Here is a 19,033-nt window from a genome sequence, read left to right on the forward strand (position 1 = left end):
GACTCCCCCGCTCCACCCCAGCCTAACTGATCATCTGTCACAGAGAATCCGAGTCACACTGAACATTGCAGCTGGAGCCAGCAAGTCCTTGGAAATCCTCCTTCTTGGGCGGTTGAATATTCTCAGCAGATAGCCCTGCCTCGGGGGAAACAGGTCCCCTTCCGGCCCCCACAGAGAAGGTCGCCTCCGTCAGTGAACAGACGGATGGATGTAGATAGAACAGATTTCTTAAATGTATAAAATCAGATCCAGTTGGGGGCGCCTGGGTGGCACAGCGGTTAAGCGTCTGCCTTCGGCTCAGGGTGTGATCCCGGCGTTATGGGATCGAGCCCCACATCAGGCTCCTCTGCTGTGAGCCTGCTTCTTCCTCTCCCACTCCCCCTGCTGTGTTCCCTCTCTTGCTGGCTGTCTCTATCTCTGTTGAATAAATAAATAAAATCTTTAAAAAAAAAAAAAATCAGATCCAGTGGGCAACGCAGAGGAGCTCTCAGTGTCTTCCCTGGGCCGTCTGCTGGCGCGTCTGTGGCTGCTCTGTGAGTGGTCCCACAAAGCTAAGTCTCATCTTTGCCTGATCTACAAAACCTTATCCTTCTGATCTCTGAAACCAGGATCAGGAAGAAAAGAGAAGAGTGTGTGAAAAGTAGGAACCGGGAGGCTCCGTGGAGCCCTCCAACCAGGTCCTGAGACAAGCAGCTGGAGGAGAGGGGCCTTGTGGAGAGGTGGTTTCTTTGGCTGTGCTGGAGCTGTGTGCTGCTGGCTTTACTTGGACCTTGAATTTAAGTCCTGAACGGTGGGAGACGAGGCATTGCTTCCTCGGGGGCAAGGAATTTAAAGAACTTTGGCTTGGACCAACTCTAAGACAGACTAAAACATTCGAGAAGCACTTGAACTGGAAAAGGGTTGGGTCTGCATGACTGCAAAAGGATTCAGGTCTGAGATGGCTCTGAGATGCTCTTCAGATAAATCTGGACTCGGCTCCTGTGCTCAGTGAACCCCATGCCCTCGCCTGTGCCCATCGTTTGTGCTGGTGTTTTCCACCGAGAGGTGTAGAGTGGTTCCCGACATTCCTACCCTTGGCCTGAGTGTATGCTGTAGACCTCCTGCTCCTCTGGGCAGCTGAGGAGAGAAAAGAGCGGAACTTTTACTGGAATCGTAGCCTCCAGGGAGAGCCTTCCCTGGGTCAGCTCCAAAGAGAGCGGTTCTCAATTATTATTACCCAGAGACCGCCTCTTCCCAGACTGACTTAGGAAGCGTTTACCTTCCTTTCTCTTTCTGTCAACGCACCACCTCCCAGTCCATTTTCCAGACAATGATGCCACCTAATGAGAACCAGTAATGACTCACAGAGCATTTAAATGAGGACACTAGGGGCGCCTGGGTGGCACAGCGGTTAAGCGTCTGCCTTCGGCTCAGGGTGTGATCCTGGCGTTATGGGATCGAGCCCCACATCAGGCTCCTCCGCTGTGAGCCTGCTTCTTCCTCTCCCACTCCCCCTGCTTGTGTTCCCTCTCTCACTGGCTGTCGCTATCTCTGTCAAATAAATAAATAAAATCTTTAAAAAAAAAAAATTAAAAAAAAAAATAAATAAAATAAAATTAAATGAGGACACTAACACTTTTTAATATAACTCACGTTTCCCTGCCTTGTACTTTGCTACCTATTCAGTGTTGTGTGCCAGCTTCTGATAAGCCAGACATAACAGCACGTGGGCAGTCAAGATTTCATAATACTGTGAAGTATTTTTAGATGGGTATAGATATATGTATTAAAGAATCACATTGCACACTTCAAATATATTACAGTTTTGTCAGTTATACCTCAGTAAAGCTGAAAAATGGGGGCTCCTGGGTGGCTCAGTTGGTTAAGCATCTGTCTTTGGCTCAGGTCATGATCCCAGGGTCCTGGGATCAAGGCCTGCATCAGTCTCTCTGCTCAGCAGTGTTCTGCTTCTCCCTCTCACTCTGTGCTTTCTCTCTTGCTCTCTCTCAAGTAAATTTAAGAAAAAAATCTTTTTTAAAAAGCTGAAAATGTTAATCTAATAAAAGATGGCTATAAATGATATAAATCGATGTAAGTGAAAAACCAGATCTACAAGAAGTAGAAATGAATGGGATATATCAAAATGAGAATAGGGGCTGGGTTAGGCTACTGTGATTATGTTTTCTTTTCTCTCTCTTTTTTTTAAAGATTTTATTTATTTATTTATTTTAGAGAGAGAGAGCATGAGCAAGGGCGAGAGCAGAGAGGGCGGGGGGAAGAATCTCAAGCAGACTGCATGGAGCACGGAGCCTGGAGCCCAGCTCAGTCCCACCACCCGGAGATCATGACCTGAGCCAAAACCAAGAGTCTGTTGCTTCACTGACTGAGCCACCCAGGTGCCCCTGATTGTGTTTTCTAAATGCTGTATAATACAGTTTGTATTTCTTTCTTCTGTATTCACTGTTAAGTATACTTTTTAATATAGGCAATAATTAAAGTTGGAAAATACAGAAATAGAAACAAGAAAAACAAAATTACCCATAGTTCCACCACTCAAACATACCTACTGTTTACATTTTGATGTGTTTCTAGTCTTTTTTTTTTTAAACATAGAGTTGTATGTATTTTTTAAAAATTGTCATTATTTTGGGGCTCCTGGGTGGCTCAGTCAGTTAAAACATCTGACTCTTGATTTCAGCTCAGGTCATGATCTCAGGGTCGTGAGATCGAGCCCCGCATTGGGCTCTGCACTCGGCAGAGTCGGCTTCTCCCTCTCCCTCTCGCTGCTCCTCTCCCTGCTCACACACTCTCTCTCTCACAAATAAGTAAAATGTTTTAAAAAAATTGTAATCATTCTGTGTAATTATTTTATCATTTAGTATCACTTTAGTAATAATTCTGTTGCTTTTATGATACTAAAAATCATCCCTTAAACAAAGCTGTTCCCAGGGCACCCAAATGCATCATTTAGATACATTAGGTTCCAAGAAATTTGACCTTAAAATAACTTTTATACTCTTATTTGCTCTATATGTTCATGTACATGGAGACATCTTCAAAAGCTAGTAAGGATACAGGAAAAAATAAGAAGGAAATAATTTTAGAGTTTGTAGGCAATGTCAAAGGAGCCCACTGTGGTTGGGAGGTGATAGGAAGTTGTTCCAGGCCGTTCTCAAAGCACCTGGTCATGTGCCAGCGCCATCTAGTGTTTATGGTTATGAACAGTCTGACTTCTCTGCCTCCCATCTGTGGGTGTGGGAGCTGGACTCCTGGTTGGAGACCTTGCTCCAGGACCCTGCCTCTTGTCTCTGCTTAGTCTCCTGGAAATAGAGCAAGAATACCGTCAGCATGGATACATAGACGTACAGATCAGAGTTTGCATTATGAGCACCAAACGGGCACCGTGAGAAAGGAAATAAGGGCTCTCAGAATCTATGAAATGAAGAATTCAAATGGGAAGAAGCGGTTTGGAATTCTAGCCCTTGGGCTGCCTCCAAATCATTATCCATCTTGCAGATCTCTTTTTAGAGCAAATCTCTTCTCCATTTGTAACTCATTTACCTTCTTATGCAAAAAAAAAAAAAATGTATGCCAGTTCTTTCTCTCTGACATATAGGCTTTGATTGGGCTTTTGGGGATGCAGGTATTACCAGAGAAAACACTCTGGTTTGTTAGAGCTGTAAAGGACTGCTATGAATCCAGTTCTGCCATTTATTAGCTCTGTGCCCTGGGCTAAGCCACTTAATCTTCCTGAGCTCAGTTTTCTCATCCCTCAAATGGGGATAATCATAACTTCTTTGCTAAGTTATAATGAGTAGATGTATTGCCTAGCGCTGCTTATAGTGGGGTGCTCAATAAATTGTAGCTCTTTGGGGGCACCTGGGTGGCTCAGTCAATTAAGCGTCTGCCTTTGGCTCAGGTCATGATCCCAGGGTCCCTGGGGGCTCAAGTCCCGAGTCGGACTCCCTGCTAAGCCAGGAGTCGGCTTCTCCCTCTGCCTCTGCCCCTTCCCCCTGCTTGTGCGCTAGCTCTCCCTCTCTCTCAAATAAATAAAATATTTTTTAAAAAATTATAGTTCTTTTTATAATAAAACTATTTATTGTTAAGTCAGATGAGATTAGAACAATTTAATTCAGTGTACCCATTCTAGGACACACAGGTTTTCCCATTTTAATATCTGAAATCAGGATGCGTCAATGGCATGCCAGGGTTTTTTTCCTTCTTAATAGTTCTATGAAATCCTGGTACTTCTTACAGTTGCTGGTGTTTTGAAGGAAGTGTGGTAATTAGGTTAGCAGTGTTTGAAGTGCTACAGAGAGACCCGTTGTAAGTGCTCTTGGACTGTGTCTGTAAAGCCTGAACATGACAGCTGGTTCCGTGAGGTCTGACGAGGACAATTCCCACCGGTCTGTTCCCAGTCTCAGACTGGAACTTGTGAGCTACTATTTCTCTGAAATTTATTTGGAAAGGGTGTGTTGAACCTTTTAAACCTCACTGAGATTACACAGAGCACAGTAGCTTGGAGCACTGAGCACCGCCCAGGGTACGTGAAATGAATGTATGTTGTTTCGAAGAGGGGATGTTGGAGGGTGGGTGTAATCCCTCCTCTAATTCTGTTGGTTCTTTCCCTGCTGTGTAGACTGCTCCTTTCTCTCCGGGGCTCTCTGAGGGCTGGGTGGGCTGTTGCGTGGAAAATACCTGGCACACGTTGAACAAGTACATAACAGCAGATTGGATTCCGTCTCCTTGGCAACTATACCTCGTCTTTTTCTCTCTTTCAGTCTAATAAAGTTCCTGTTGTTCAGCCCCCGCATCACATGCACCCGTTGACGCCCCTCATCACCTACAGCAACGACCACTTCTCCCCTGGCTCCCCTCCCACGCACCTCTCCCCAGAGATCGATCCAAAGACAGGTGAGTCATCCAGAGCTCAGGCTGGCCCCCGTGCAGAGCTCCAGTAGGGCAAGCTGGTCTCCTCGGGGAACATCATGGCCCTGGAATCAGGCAGCCCTGGGTTCAGGTCGTGTGTCTAACCCCCAAGAGCCCATAACCTTGCCCACTCACGTTAGCCTTTTCAGATTTTTCATCTGTGTTTCCTGTGTCCCTTTCACATCATAGAGGCATTGTGAGGATAAAACGAAATTATGAGGCAATGCTCCACAGTGAGAATCTCTTAATGCTTTGGGGGTGCAATGAGCTGGAAGTGGAAGGAAATCTGTGTTGACCTTGAAGTCTACCGCAGCCGTGGGCTGTGCCTCCCTTCACCAAGACCTTTGCCTTATACTGAACATTTTCAAATAAAGTAACCGGTCTAGCCTGGCTTCTAAGTATAGCTATAAAGCAGTAGGGCTGAAGTGGCTTTTATTTATTTTTTTAACTTGTTCACCAGAATTGTCCATCCCTAGGAGACAGAGCCTCATCAAATTCTCAGAGTGGTCATGGCTCAAAGCGTTTTTGGAGCCCTTCTTTAGAGAAATCACAGTTGCTGTAAGTTACAGATAATGAGGAGGACAGATGCGGACTAGAAATCCAAAGTTTACTTCTCCATGAATGGGGCAGGTTTTCTAGAGGAAGAGCAGTTAGGAGATGACTCTGGGGGATATCTTGGGTCTCTCAGTCCAGGATTTCTCGTCCCTTTCTCGGACGACTCCTACATAAGCAGCTGGAAGTTACTCCTGATGACAGAGGTGGGATCCATGTAGCCAGAGAGAAGCCGTGTTAGTCCTGTCTTCCCCGAATATGTCCTTGACCCCAGCAGAGCTGGGGAAGTGACAGGGCCACCTGAAAGAAAGGCCTTCCAAGCTCCAGCACACCTGGGACCAGGGGCAAGAGACCTTCGGTTTCGTGTTATTTTCGGGTGTCGTGGTAGGGCCAGGGAACAGACTGACACATGTCTCTTTGAAGCAGGAATCCCCCGGCCCCCTCACCCATCTGAGCTGTCTCCGTATTACCCACTGTCTCCTGGAGCTGTCGGACAAATCCCCCATCCCCTCGGCTGGCTCGTCCCACAGTAAGGAACTCACAGCCTTCCTTCCCCTCCTTCCTTCTTTCTGTCGTGCTCTGCCTCCTGTACCTGCGGCCACACCCCCACCCCCTACAGTGGGGTCCTCTCACCAAAGCCCAGGGCTCTTACTCTTATTTCCTCCTGCCTGCCCTTTATCATCCTTTCTTCCCAGCCCCTTCTCCTTCCCTGTCCTGAAGTCCCACTGTAACCAATATGCTGACCAGATTTCCTTGCTCCTGGCCCTTACAGGCAAGGACAGCCCATGTACTCCCTCCCTCCTGGTGGTTTCCGGCACCCCTACCCTGCCCTCGCCATGAACGCCTCAATGTCCAGGTGAGTCCAGGACTGGGGCTGTGCGTGCACAGTGGCCTTGCAGGGAATCGTCCTCTACGAGGGTCCTTGCCATTTCTGACCATTAAAAAAGCTTTCTCTTAGCCCTAAACTAGGAGGCACGGGCTCACCTTTCCTCCCCACCCCTCTTGGCTAAGGCACCTCCTCGTGCCCCATGGTCGGAATGGAGACCCAGACTCGGCTCACTCTTTTCCCATCTCTCTAGGGGAAGAATTTCAAAGCCCTAGCCGTTAGCCTCCTGCCACATCCCCCAACATACCATGCGTTGTGGAAGCCAGAGACTGGGAGATTCATTTTTCCTGTAATGGGAACAGTAAAGGGGGCTTCTGTCTCAGGGGCCAGATCTACCTGACAAGGGTACCTCTGGTGACAGAGGAAGTGCAGCCTACAGCATATGCCCTTATTTCCCCATTGTGCACCCCGGCCTCTGGCCTGCTACACTTTCTGTTGTGTTTTTCATCTTACCTGCTTCCAGTATCAGATACAGGAACCCTGTGCGTTTGTGGGGGAAGGGGAGGTTTGTTGGGTGTTCCCCAAACCTGGTTCTGTTGGGGTCCGTGAACGGGCTCCCATTCCTCAAAGGCTGCCATAGCAGAGGTATTTACCCAGCTCTGCCATAAGGGCAGGCAGCTACCATGTCCTCTGCTGGGTGACAAGCATTCAGCCTGAACCCCTCTGTTGTCGCTTGTTTCCCACCTGGTACGCAGCCTGGTTTCCAGTCGGTTCTCTCCTCACATGGTGGCTCCGGCCCATCCTGGTCTGCCCGCCTCAGGGATTCCCCACCCCGCCATTGTCTCCCCCATCGTCAAGCAGGAGCCAGCGCCCCCCAGCCTCAGCCCGGCCGTGAGCGCGTGAGTATCAGGTGGCCTGGATGCGAGACGGCCGGTCTCTGAGCAGCCGGCGCCATTTATTTTTCTCTCCTGGTGGCATTTAGCAGGCAGCCAGCAGCCTCCCTCAGCCATATCCTCTCCTCTCTTAGGAATTGTTCCCTTGACTCTGTTCCCATCCTCTCAGAGAGACATCTTTCTTTGCTCGCAGTCTGGAAAGTTCGACAGTCAGGATTTAGAGGCTGGAAGAGAACCTGAGAACGCTTTTGGCTTCCTTCCCCCTCCCATACGCAGGCAAATGTGAGCCCTGAAGGGAGGATTTTCTCCAGGTCACATGGCCACTGGTGGCCTAGCGGAGACTGTCACCAAGGCCCGGGCTTTGTCCGCTGAGCCATAAAGCCAGCAGGAAAGCCCAAGTGGTGCCCCCTGGCGCAGGAGACCTCCCCTCTTGCTTCTGCCCAAAGTGCCCTGCCCCTTTTCCTCCCTCTCACGGGTGGCCAGCGTCCCTCACCACCACCCTCTGCTCCTTCCTCAGGGACCTAGCCCTTCAAAGAATCCGGCCTGAGGTCATTCCAGGGCTGGGACCCACTTGTGGAGGATGCCGGGGGGCTGAAAGGATGGCACCCGAGCAGCCCGTCCCCCCTCCCCAGAGGCGGGTGGCCCTTGGCCTCAGTGACAGGCAGGGACCGCGGGCTGGGTGACCACCGGCACAGGCTAACCGGCGGCTTTGTGACTTCCCAGGAAATCACCAGTCACGGTGAAAAAGGAGGAAGAAAAGAAACCCCACGTGAAGAAGCCTCTGAATGCCTTCATGTTGTATATGAAGGAGATGAGGGCCAAGGTGGTAGCCGAGTGCACCCTGAAGGAAAGCGCGGCCATTAACCAAATCCTGGGGAGAAAGGTAAGGTCTGCTCTGGTCTGGGGCTGCGCGGCTGTGTCCCCTGCTTTCTGCACCCCTGTCACCTCTGACCCTCTCTCCGCAGTGGCACAACCTGTCCCGAGAAGAACAGGCCAAGTACTATGAACTGGCCCGGAAGGAGCGGCAGCTGCATTCCCAGCTCTACCCGACCTGGTCAGCCCGGGACAACTATGTAAGCGTCCCGTCGGGCCGGAGAGCCGCAGCGGGGAGCGGGCAGGGGGCTGCGTAAGGCCGGGGAGGAGGAGTGTTTCTCGAGAAACAAGGCAGGCATTTTAATTGTCGGGAGATCAACAAGGACGTGGCTTTGGTGTCCTGAGGACTGATGTAAATTTGCACCCCTCTCCTTTGAAGTGGACTCAGCCCTTGGACGCAGTGCGAGCTGTGTTGAGCTCTGGTGGTGAGGGTGTTGCGAGCCAAGGGCTCTGAACCCGGGCTCAGAGAGCCACGTAGGAGCCTCAGCTGGCCTTTCTAATAACTCTCTGAAAGTAGACAGATTTTGGAATGTCTGTTCTCATTTGCTTTTTATTACCAGTAAGGGGCTTTAGAGTGGTCTTAGATTTTCAGTGGGGCCTGAGTCCCCTCAGAAAAGATCCAGAGCCACACTGTTCCAGGGAGGGAAATGGAAAAATAAGCCCGAGGGCACTGTAGGGATGAGGCCTTCCAAGAAGGCCAGGACACTGGGTTGGAGGGAAGAATTGAGTGGGGAAGGGAGAGTGCATTCCAGGAAGGCTCATTCTGCCTCCGTAGAGGCTTCTATGGGTGCGTGACCTGAGCGGCTCCCCTCCACGCCCAGCTCCCTCACCCAGACTGGAGGGTCAAGAGCAGTACGGGCCATAGCCTGTCTCCGCCACTTCGTATCTGGGAGTCCCCCTGAAAAACCAGTTATTCTGCCCCTTGGTTATCCTTTCTTTGGCCGTAATTTTCAGGGTAAGAAAAAGAAGAGGAAGAGAGAAAAGCAGCTGTCACAGACACAGTCCCAGCAGCAAGTCCAAGAGGCAGAGGGTGAGTCCTCAGGAGGGTGCTGGCTCTTCCAACCGCCGTCAACAGGGCACCTGGCGTGCATCATTCTGGGGTCTCTGTAGGGTACAGCGACAACGTGGTTTCATCACAGCTGCCCTTCTCAGGGCTTCTGCCTCATGGGAGCCTCTTGCGTACTCGGTTATTATGCCTTTTTCAGAGATGACAAATTCAGAGGCTCAGAGAGGGTGGATCTTGCCAGTCACTCTGCTTGTTCAGTGGCGGAGGCAGGATTTAATGCCAGCACTTTCCCACTAGGCACTTTTCAATTCAGTTGAGTCGCGTCTCATCTGAGGGTTCTGAAATCAATGTACCGGGCAAAAATGAATGGTAGCTGAAATTACCTTTGGAATTCCTTCAAGAAGGGGCACATTATTAGAGATGGACATACCACCTATTCGTGAATCCAGTAGAAGCAGGCGTTCCTCCACGGTTTGGTTGGTTGAACACCCAGAGAAATACCTTGCTTGGTTTCGGGACCACCTTTGCCGGAATTATATACTGTGTCTTTTCACACCAGAGTCCCACCCAGCGTGGTGACCTCTCGTCCCCACACCCAGCATGGTGACCTCTCGTCCCGTGCTCACTCCGGACAAGTATAGAACTGCTGGTACCAGCTAAAGTGCTTTTAATCTTTTTTCTCTCTCCCCTCCCTCTCTGTCATCGATACGATTTGTATTTGTTTACATGGGAGTGCATATAAGGAGAGTGTGTGTGTGCTGCCGAGTGCACTGCGCACCTCACTGCCTAGCAGGGGCCGCGCCGTCTCTGATAGCACCGTCAGCCAGAGATTTTAGAGCACATCGAATGGAGATCCGTCTCCCAAAGCGCTGAGATTTAGGCAGGGAAGAGGAGGATATGACAGCCTGAGTTATTTTCCCTCCTATCAGATACCGAATAGGTCTTTGGCGTTTTGGCATTGCCCTTCTCGATGCTCTGGGTGTCCCTCAGTGCGGCTTCCTCATCTTGAGAGCGCCCCCGCCCCCCTCCCAGTAGGCGTTCTTGTGCCCCACCTCACCCTCAATACTAGCTGCTCAGTCTCGTGTCTTGTCCCCGTAGGTGCTCTGGCCTCCAAAAGCAAGAAGCCATGTGTTCAGTACCTGCCCCCTGAGAAGTCCTGTGACAGCCCTGCCTCTTCCCACGGCAGCATGCTGGACTCCCCGGCCACCCCCTCCGCAGCCTTGGCGTCCCCGGCTGCCCCCGCGGCGACCCACTCGGAGCAAGCCCAGCCCCTCTCCCTCACCACCAAGCCGGAGAGCCGGGCCCAGCTGGCTTTACACTCGGCTGCCTTCCTGTCGGCCAAGGCGACAGCCACCTCCTCTGGCCAGATGGGCAGCCAGCCCCCGCTCCTCTCCCGGCCACTCCCCCTCGGGTCCCTGCCCACAGCTCTGCTGACTTCTCCCCCCTCCTTCCCGGCCGCGCTCCATGCCCACCAGGCCCTCCCAGTCCTCCAGGCCCAGCCTCTTTCCTTGGTCACCAAGTCTGCCCACTGAGCTGCCCCCTGACCTATGCAGGCTGTCAAGTGACTCGTCGAGTAGTAATGATTCAGAAGAAAAAAAGAAAAGGAAACTTTATTGGTCAATATTTGACCACTCTGGACTGTTCTGTAAAGTGACTGGTAACAACAGCACTTTACATTTTGTAGATGTAACCAGTAGCTGATCTTAAGGCTTTTTTTAAAAAACAAAACAAAACAACAAAAAAAATCTTTAAAAGAAAGAGAACTGAAAAGTAGTGTGTTATTCTTCCAGTATGTGCAGTGGTGGATGGACCTGGGCAGAAGGCCCCTTCCTCTCTACCTCTTTCCCTTTCTGCCCTGCTGCCTCTTCTCAGTGCCCCCACGAGCCCCCCTCCCCTTCCCGGTCCGCATGTCGGCCATGGCTGGACTTCTGGCCTGTTACGTCTTCATCTAAATCCCGTTCCTGGACGTTCCCTTTGACCCCGCCAAGTTTTTCTCCTTTGCTCAACTGCCTTCATCTTCATCCTCTGCCCAGTGTAAGACTGTCATCACGTGAGAAGCCACCTTTGCCTGATTGTCTCCACCAGCATCCCCTGTCCCTCGTGGGCCCTAACGCAACAGCCTCCGGCTTTGGGTGGGCAAAGAGGTCCTCTGAAATGGCTCTTCCCCACAGCGAAAGGGATTCAAGGTGCCTGCCACTTCCTCGGCGAAGAAGTCTCTGTGCCACCCCCTCACCGGTCAAGACCTCCCCTCACAGTCCCAGAGCGGCAGATGGGACCTGGCCCCAAGGCCTGGCTCTTGTCCCCTGGGTCAGTGCCAGCACAATCTGCCAAAGGTCTGAACTCCCTCCTCCCTTCCCCTGTCACCTCACATGCTTCTTCTGTGTGTATTTCTTTTTGTTTTTATGGGGTTTTTTTGGAGCAATTTAAACTTCCAGTTGTTTATTTTCACAAAAGAAAATAAAATTGCAATTGCAAGACCTTTTCTGAGTATTTCAGTCCTTTTGTTGAGTCAAGCCCCCATCTTCATAGCGAGCCCTGTGCTAGATTTTTGCAGGGGGTTGGAGAAAAGAATATGAAAACATGCCTGACAGAAAAATCCAACCCAACTGCCAGCTTCAAATGTACAGAGACCAGTCAGTATCGGTAACTGAGACCCAAAGAGAGGATTCCGTGTTGTTCTTTGTCTTCTTATAATTGCCAAGGTGTAAAGGGCATCTTCGGTGGTTTTGCATGGTACCTAGCACCACAGTTTCTTCTGTAACAGTTTTATTGAGCTAAAATTCACATAACATGCAATTTATCCATGTAAAGTATACAATTCATTGGGTTTTCGTGTGTTCAGAGTTTTGTATCCATCATCACAGTCGGTTTAAGAACATTTTCATCACCTCAGAAAGGGACCCCAGACCCTTTAGAAGTCACCCCCCATTTCTTGTCCTCACACCCTGCAGCTGCAGGCAACCACTAATCTATTTTCTGTCCCTGGATTTGTCTATCCTGGACACGTCATTTAAATGGGATCATATGGGGCTGCCTGGCTGGCTCTGTTGGAAGAGCATGTGACTCCTTTCTCTGGGTAGTGAGTTCGAGCTCCACGTGAGGTATAGCGATGGCTTAAATAAATATTAAAAAACATAATAAATGAAAAAAATAAATGGGATGATACAACATATAGTACTTTTTCTGTATGTGTGTGTGCATGTATTTGGGTTTTTTTGTTTTTAGTAGGCTTCCCATCCAATGTGGGGCTTGAACTCATGACCCTGAAATCGAGGGTCATGTGCTTTACTTATTTATTTTTAGAGAGGGAGATGGGAGGGGTGGGTGAAGAGGGAAGGGAGAGGGAATCTTCAGCAGGCTCCACGACCAGGGCAGAGCCCCACGTGGGGCTCCTTCTCAAGACCCCGAGATCATGACCTGAGCCAAAACCAAGGGTCGGAAGGTTAACGCACTGAGCCACCCAGGCACCCCTCCTTTATTTTTGATGGTAAAATATACGTAACATAAATTTGCCATTTTAACTATTTGTAAATGTACAAGTCAGTGGCACTCATTTCATTCACAGTGTTGTATCACCACCACCTCTATTTCCAAAACTTTCCATCCCCCTGAACAGAATCGATATGACCACTGAATCATCACCCCCCTGCCCCCTCCCCAGCCCCTGGTGACCTCTCAGCCACTTGCTCTTTGCATGAATTTGCCTATTCCAAATAGGCCGTGTAAGTGGAATCCTAATCCACCCACCCTTAGCTCACTGTTCTCCAGGGCTGTCACGTTCTAGCGTGGGTTAACATTTCAGTCCTCTTTTTTTTTCTTCTTTTTTTTTAAGACTTGATAAAATACTTCAGTCTTCCCTTACCTTTTTATGAGTACTTGCCAGTTTTTTTTTACCCTACGCAGACATAGCTTTTTTTATTGTGGTAAAATGTATATAATATGAAACTCACTATTTTAACTATTTTTAAATGGACAATCTAGTAGTATTAAGTATATTCACAACATCGTGCAACCGTAACCACTGTCGTTTTCCAGAAGGATTTCATCATCCCAAACACAAACGACCTGTCAATCATTAACTCCCCATTTCCCCTTCCTCACAGACTTTAGGAACCTCTAATCTACTTTGTATTTATGAATTTGCCTATTCTGGGTACCTCATCTAAGTGGAATCATACGATATTTGTCCTTTTGTGTCTGCCTTATTTCACTTAGCAGAAGGTTTTCAAGGTTCATCTACATTGTAGCATGTGTCAGATGTCATTCCCTTCTTTAACTGAATAACCCAATGTGTATATAAACCACATCTTGTTTATCCACTCCTCTACTGATGAACACATGGGTTGTTTCTACCTTTTGGCTATTGTGAATAATACTGCCTTGGACATCACATGTAAGTATTTTTGAGTCCCTGTGTTCCGTTCTGCGGGGTGTATACCTAGGGGTGGAATTGCTGGGTCATAGGATAATTCTGTGTTTTAACTTTCTGAGGAATTACCAAACTGTTCCCCATATCAGCTGCACCATTTTACGTTTCATCCAGGAATATGTGAGGGTACAATTTCTCCACATCCTCACCAAACACATTTTTTCTGTCTTGTCTGTTGTTTATTATAGCCTTCCCAGTAGGTGTGAAGTGGTATCTCAGTGAGATTTTGATTTGTCTTTACCTACTACCAGTGATGTTGAGCATATCTTCGTATGCTTATTAGAGAGTTGTCCCAGATTATTCTATTTGTTGAAAAGACTATTCTTTCCCTCCAATGAACTGTCTTAGGACCCTTGTTGAAAATCAGCTGACCATAAATGTAGAGGCTTATTTCTGGACTTTGAATTCGATTAAATTCATCTATATGTCTTTATGCTGGTACCACACCGTCCTAATTACTGTAGCTTCGTGGTAAGCTTTAAAGGTGAGAAGTATTGGGGCACCTTGCTGGCTCATTCAGTAGAAATGTGACTCGATCTCAAGGTTGTGAGTTCAAGACCCACATGGAGCATAGAGCTTACTTTAAAAAAAAAAAAGTTGAGAAGGGTGAGTCCTCCACCTTTGCTCCTTTCCAAGCCGGTTTTGGCTATTCTAGGTATCTCGAATTTCCATATAAATTTTAGAATCAGCTTGTCAATTTCTGCAAAGAAGTCCGCTGAGATTTTAATAGGGATTGTGTTGGTAGATCAATTTCAGGAGCATAGCCATCTTAACAAATTTAAGTTTTCCGATCCATGAATACAGGATATCTTTCCATTATGTAGGTCTTTCACTTCTTCAATAATGTTTTATAGTTTTCAGAGTATAAGTTTTGCACTTTTTTAAAAAAAAGCATTATTTTACTTTTTTTTCTTTCTTTTTAATGTAAGCTCTGTGCCCAACATGGGGCTTGAACTCACAACCCCGAGGTCAAGAATTGCATGCTCTATTGACTGAGCCATCCAGGTGCTCCTGCCTCTTTTGTTCTTCTTGAGTGTAAATGGGATTGTTTCTTAATTTCCATTTTTAGATTGTGTATTGCAAATGTATAGAAATACAATTGATTTTTGTATATTGGTCTCACATCTTAAGACCTTGCTGAACTTGTGTGTGTGTGTGTATGTGTTTATTTTTTTAAGTCAGCTCGTGTCCAACATGGGGCTTGAATTCATGACCCTGAGCCAGTCAGGTGCCCCATTGCTGAACTTAATAAATTTTTTGAAAATCCTCAGGATTTTTGTGTGCAAGATCACATCATTGGCAAATATAGTTTTACTTCTTCCTTTCCAGTCTGGATACTTTTAATTTCATTTTCTTGCCAAAGTGTCCTGGCTACTTCCAGTACTGAGTTACAGTGGTAAGAGCAGACATCACTGTTCCTTATCTTACAGCGAAAGCTTCCAGTCTTTTACCACTAAGTAAAAGGTTAGTTGTGAGATTTTTGTACGATGCCCTCTTTCAGGTTGAAAAAGTTCCCTTCTTTTCCGAGTTTGTTAAGTGTTTTTATCGTGAGGGGGTGCAAGGAAAACTTAAGATTTATTAAAAATCCCTGCTACCGCTCCCTTAAACCAAAATTGGTGTGAGTGAGGGGTTAGTGCTGAAATCTGCCTTCTCTAATCCTATTCCAGTTAGAATCTCTGTCTAAAGAACCACACAATGAACTAGGTGCCACAATTGATTTGTGATGCCTAACATCAGCCAGGCCTTCTGTGCCACTCATTGGTTATTACAGGTGACCTTTGTCAACTCCTCTCCAAATCCCCTCAACAACTCCACATCACGATTCTCAAACCCCCAACTCAATCCCCACCCTCCCACTCTTGAAGACTGCCTTGCCCCTTAGAATATCAAGAAAATTGAGCTGAAATGCTGCATTTTGATCTCCCACATCCCCACCTAAATCTCCACTTACCCTCTAACCATTTTAACTGTCTTTCCACAGGTCTCAAAGTCAACATGTGGTTCAGTCCAAAGTCAAGGGCTCTGCTGCATCTTAGACCCAACCCTTCATTTCTGGCCTTGTTCATCTCTGTCCCTTGTAATCTTGGTCACTTTGTCTAATGAGCTCTTCCCCTCAGTCACCAAAAAAAGTTCAGTCCTCTTACATAACTTGAAACCCTCTGTTTCATATGCAAACTTCCAGGAAAGGGTAGTTACTACTTACTTTCCATTCACTACTTATCCCATTGCAAACAGGTTTTGCCCTCAACACTCTACTGAAATATCTAACTCCTTATCTTACTTCAACTCTGTGCTGTATTTTATTCTGTTGATTTCACTTTCCTCATAGAAACACAGTTCTACCAGTTCTATGACAATTGAAAGCCCTCAAAGGATGCTGAGTAAAGAAACAGTGGAAAACAAGATGATTAGTGTTCCAGAAGACAAGTGACATGACTAGTTGAAGCACGAAAACTACAAAAAAGACCTGTAAGGTAAGAATTGTATGTATGGTTTTGTAACTTGCTTTATTTTCAGTTAATAATCTGCATATGCACATAGACTCCCATAAAAAAGGGAAAACCAAAATATTCATGACAATAGCTCTGGATTACAAGATATTTTTATTTTCTTACTTTGGCTTATGTTTATTTTTTTAAATTTTTATATAATGAACATATAATAATAACTTTGGGGAGTCTTAATTATATGCTAGATACTAGTTAAATACTCCATATGAATGATCTAATTCTCAACACTGTTGCAACGGTCTGCTGATTTATTCCTAAATCCACTCTTCTCCTCCCACTCCAAGAGTAGATTCTTCATCCTACAACCAGATTAATGTTCAAAAATTTACAACTTGATTTTATCTTTCCCCTACTTAAACCTCTTTAATGGCTTCTCATTACTGTTAAAATAAAATATAAACCCCTAGGCATGACCCACAAACTGCATGATTTGGACACTTCTCTACTCTCCTGCCTAGTCATGTAGACACCAGGTCAAGCTTAACAATTCCCTTCCCTTCCCTACACACTCACTCCTGCCAAGCCAATATCCTGTAATGTTAGCCACATACTTATTTGAAGGAGGTGGAGAGAATTTTCTTTTAGAAAAAGATTCATTTACTAATTCACATCCTTTAGCCAGAGCAGTCACATTTCTGGAATAATTTGGTAAAAGATTTCTCTGTGATTCTTTTTTTTTTTTTTTTTTAAAGAGAGAGAGAGAGTGCATGCATGCAAACGGGTGGGGGTGAAAGGGAGAGGGAGAGAGAGAATCTTGAGCAGACTCACTGCTGAGTATGGAGCCTGACTTGGGGCTTGATCTCACCACCCTGAGATCACATTCTGAGATCAAAATCTGAGATCACAACCTGAGCCAAAATCAGGAGCTGGGTGCTTAACCGACTGCACCACCCAGAGGCCCCACTTCTCTGTGATTCTTATTCTCTCAGTAATGAGGGTGTGTGTGAGATTTTCTTATAACAGAAAAACATTGGGAAGCAGATTAAAGGGTTTTTAAATGACAAAATACTTGGGTCCTGAAAACTATCTCTATGCCACATACTGTTCCTTGAAATTCTGAAGAATTTCAATTGACTGGAACTGCATGGCATGTAACCTAAATATTGTACTCAACAGACTACAGAGGAGTGTTATTTGCCCTGGTGGCTGTAGTCTTTTTTGGTGGGATTACATTTCAACCTGAGTTAACTGGAATATTTTCTGATGTACTTTTGTGTCGCACAAAGACTTACATTCTGGACAACTCCCAGATCATTTGCTCCTAAATCTGGCTTTGCTTCAGCCTCACCCCTTGCCATTTTCCTTATTCTCTGTTATCTGGCAATTCTGTTCTCATCTTTAGACTTCTACAATATTAGGTTCCCACCTGCTTCCAGGCCTTTGCACATGCTATACACTCAGCCAGGAGAGCTCATCCTCTTCCCTTCAACCTCACCAGGGGAAATACCTACACTCTGTGGTCCTCAGCTCAAAGGTCCCTTTCTCAACAGAGCTCACAGTTTCTGCACTTTGCTTTCTCGGCATTTCTTAGAATGTGCACTTACACACACACACACACACACAATTTGCATAAATATTTGATTAATATTTGTGTTCCCCACTAGATTGCATGCTCCATTAAGTTAGGACCTATCATTTTTAAAACCAGTCTACAAAGCACCTAACCTGGCAAATGATTATAAAACAATTTCAAGAAGCAATTAATGTATAAACTAATAGTACTTTAAACAGTGGGATACAAAACTATTTACCCAATGATACCAATTTGGAGGAAAACGAATATGCATAGAAAAAAAAAAAACCACCAAAAAGATACACCAATTAAGACGGAGGAAAAAATAAGTACATTTGTATTTGTTTAAAACAAAACAAAACAAAACACTAGATGGGGCACCTAGGTGGCTCAGACAGTTAAGTGTCTGCCTTTAGCTCAGGTCATGATCCCAGAGTCCTGAGATCCATCCCCATGTTGGGCTCCCTGCTCAGCCAGGAGGCTGCTTGTCCCTCTGCCTCTGCCCTGCTGGTGCTCCCTCTCTCTCTCAAATAAAATCTTAAAAAAAAAAACAAAAAACTAGAAAATAAGTAAATAAAACACTACAAAGAAACACAGTAAGTGGTAACCTGTAGAATGGGAGGGAGCAAGAACTTTCTGATGTATACCTTTTTTAAAAAAATATCTCATTTTGGGGCGCCTGGGTGGCACAGCAGTTAAGCGTCTGCCTTCGGCTCAGGGCGTGATCCCGGCATTGTGGGATCTAGCCCCACATCAGGCTCCTCTGCTATGAGCCTGCTTCTTCCTCTCCCACTCCCCCTGCTTGTGTTCCCTCTCTCACTGGCTGTCTCTATCGCTGTCAAATAAATAAATAAAATCTTTTAAAAAAAATAAAAAATAAAAAATATCTCATCTTGATTTCTGAACCAAATGTATTACCAAATCAAAAAAATTAAAGGGTTTGCATGCAGACAGAAAATACACCAAAACTTTAATAGTGATTATCCCGGAAGAGTGGAATAAAGATTTTGCTTTCTATTTCTATAAATACGTTCACTAAATCTTCTACAGTTAATATAAATAACTTTCATGACCAGAAAAAGAATGTACTTTTTAGAAAAGATCTTTGTGGACCTCGGAGGGCAATCCCCGTGAGGTCGGGAAAGAGAAGAGCTGGAATGGCAAGGCTCCCGCTACAAATGTGACGGGATGAGTTTGTCTCCAGATGGGAGAGACCTGAGGCAACACGTTTGTGAGCCACGAACAAAGAACCACGAGAAAGGGAGAAAGTTAAAAATGTGAACAGAGGATGGAGCTGAGGCGCCGGGTCCCACGACGTCAGTCTCGTGGGGCCATCCGCCGGCCAGGGAGCTCTGGCTCTGCCAGGACTGTCTCGGAAGTACAGGCAAAAGAAGGAAAAGGGGAGTAACGTTTGTGGCCGCGGCTACGCAGCGAAGAAACCTGGAAAAGAAAGAGACTAAGGTGCAGGGACCAAGGAACGACTCCACAGCCGAATCGAAAAAGCGGAAACGCCGTCCAGCCCG

At 46.7% G+C, this 19,033-nt stretch overlaps 1 protein-coding gene across 1 annotated transcript in view; it reads left to right on the plus strand.

Annotated features, from left to right (window-relative positions):
- Positions 1-11,535, plus strand: part of TCF7L1 (transcription factor 7 like 1) — a gene marked incomplete at its 5' end in the record, with an annotated part of 151,640 nt that extends 140,105 nt beyond the window's left edge. Inside the window, 8 exons of the mRNA XM_034659454.1 lie at positions 4,761-4,893; positions 5,887-5,989; positions 6,233-6,316; positions 7,042-7,185; positions 7,903-8,062; positions 8,145-8,252; positions 9,007-9,082; positions 10,157-11,535. Of these exons, the coding sequence (XP_034515345.1) occupies positions 4,761-4,893; positions 5,887-5,989; positions 6,233-6,316; positions 7,042-7,185; positions 7,903-8,062; positions 8,145-8,252; positions 9,007-9,082; positions 10,157-10,590 (1,242 nt within the window). The remainder of the gene's footprint in view (positions 1-4,760; positions 4,894-5,886; positions 5,990-6,232; positions 6,317-7,041; positions 7,186-7,902; positions 8,063-8,144; positions 8,253-9,006; positions 9,083-10,156) is intronic.
- Positions 11,536-19,033: the final 7,498 nt, after the last annotated feature.

This window comes from Ailuropoda melanoleuca, chromosome 4 (genome assembly GCF_002007445.2).
Source record: "Ailuropoda melanoleuca isolate Jingjing chromosome 4, ASM200744v2, whole genome shotgun sequence".
NCBI classification, from domain to species: Eukaryota; Metazoa; Chordata; class Mammalia; order Carnivora; family Ursidae; genus Ailuropoda; species Ailuropoda melanoleuca.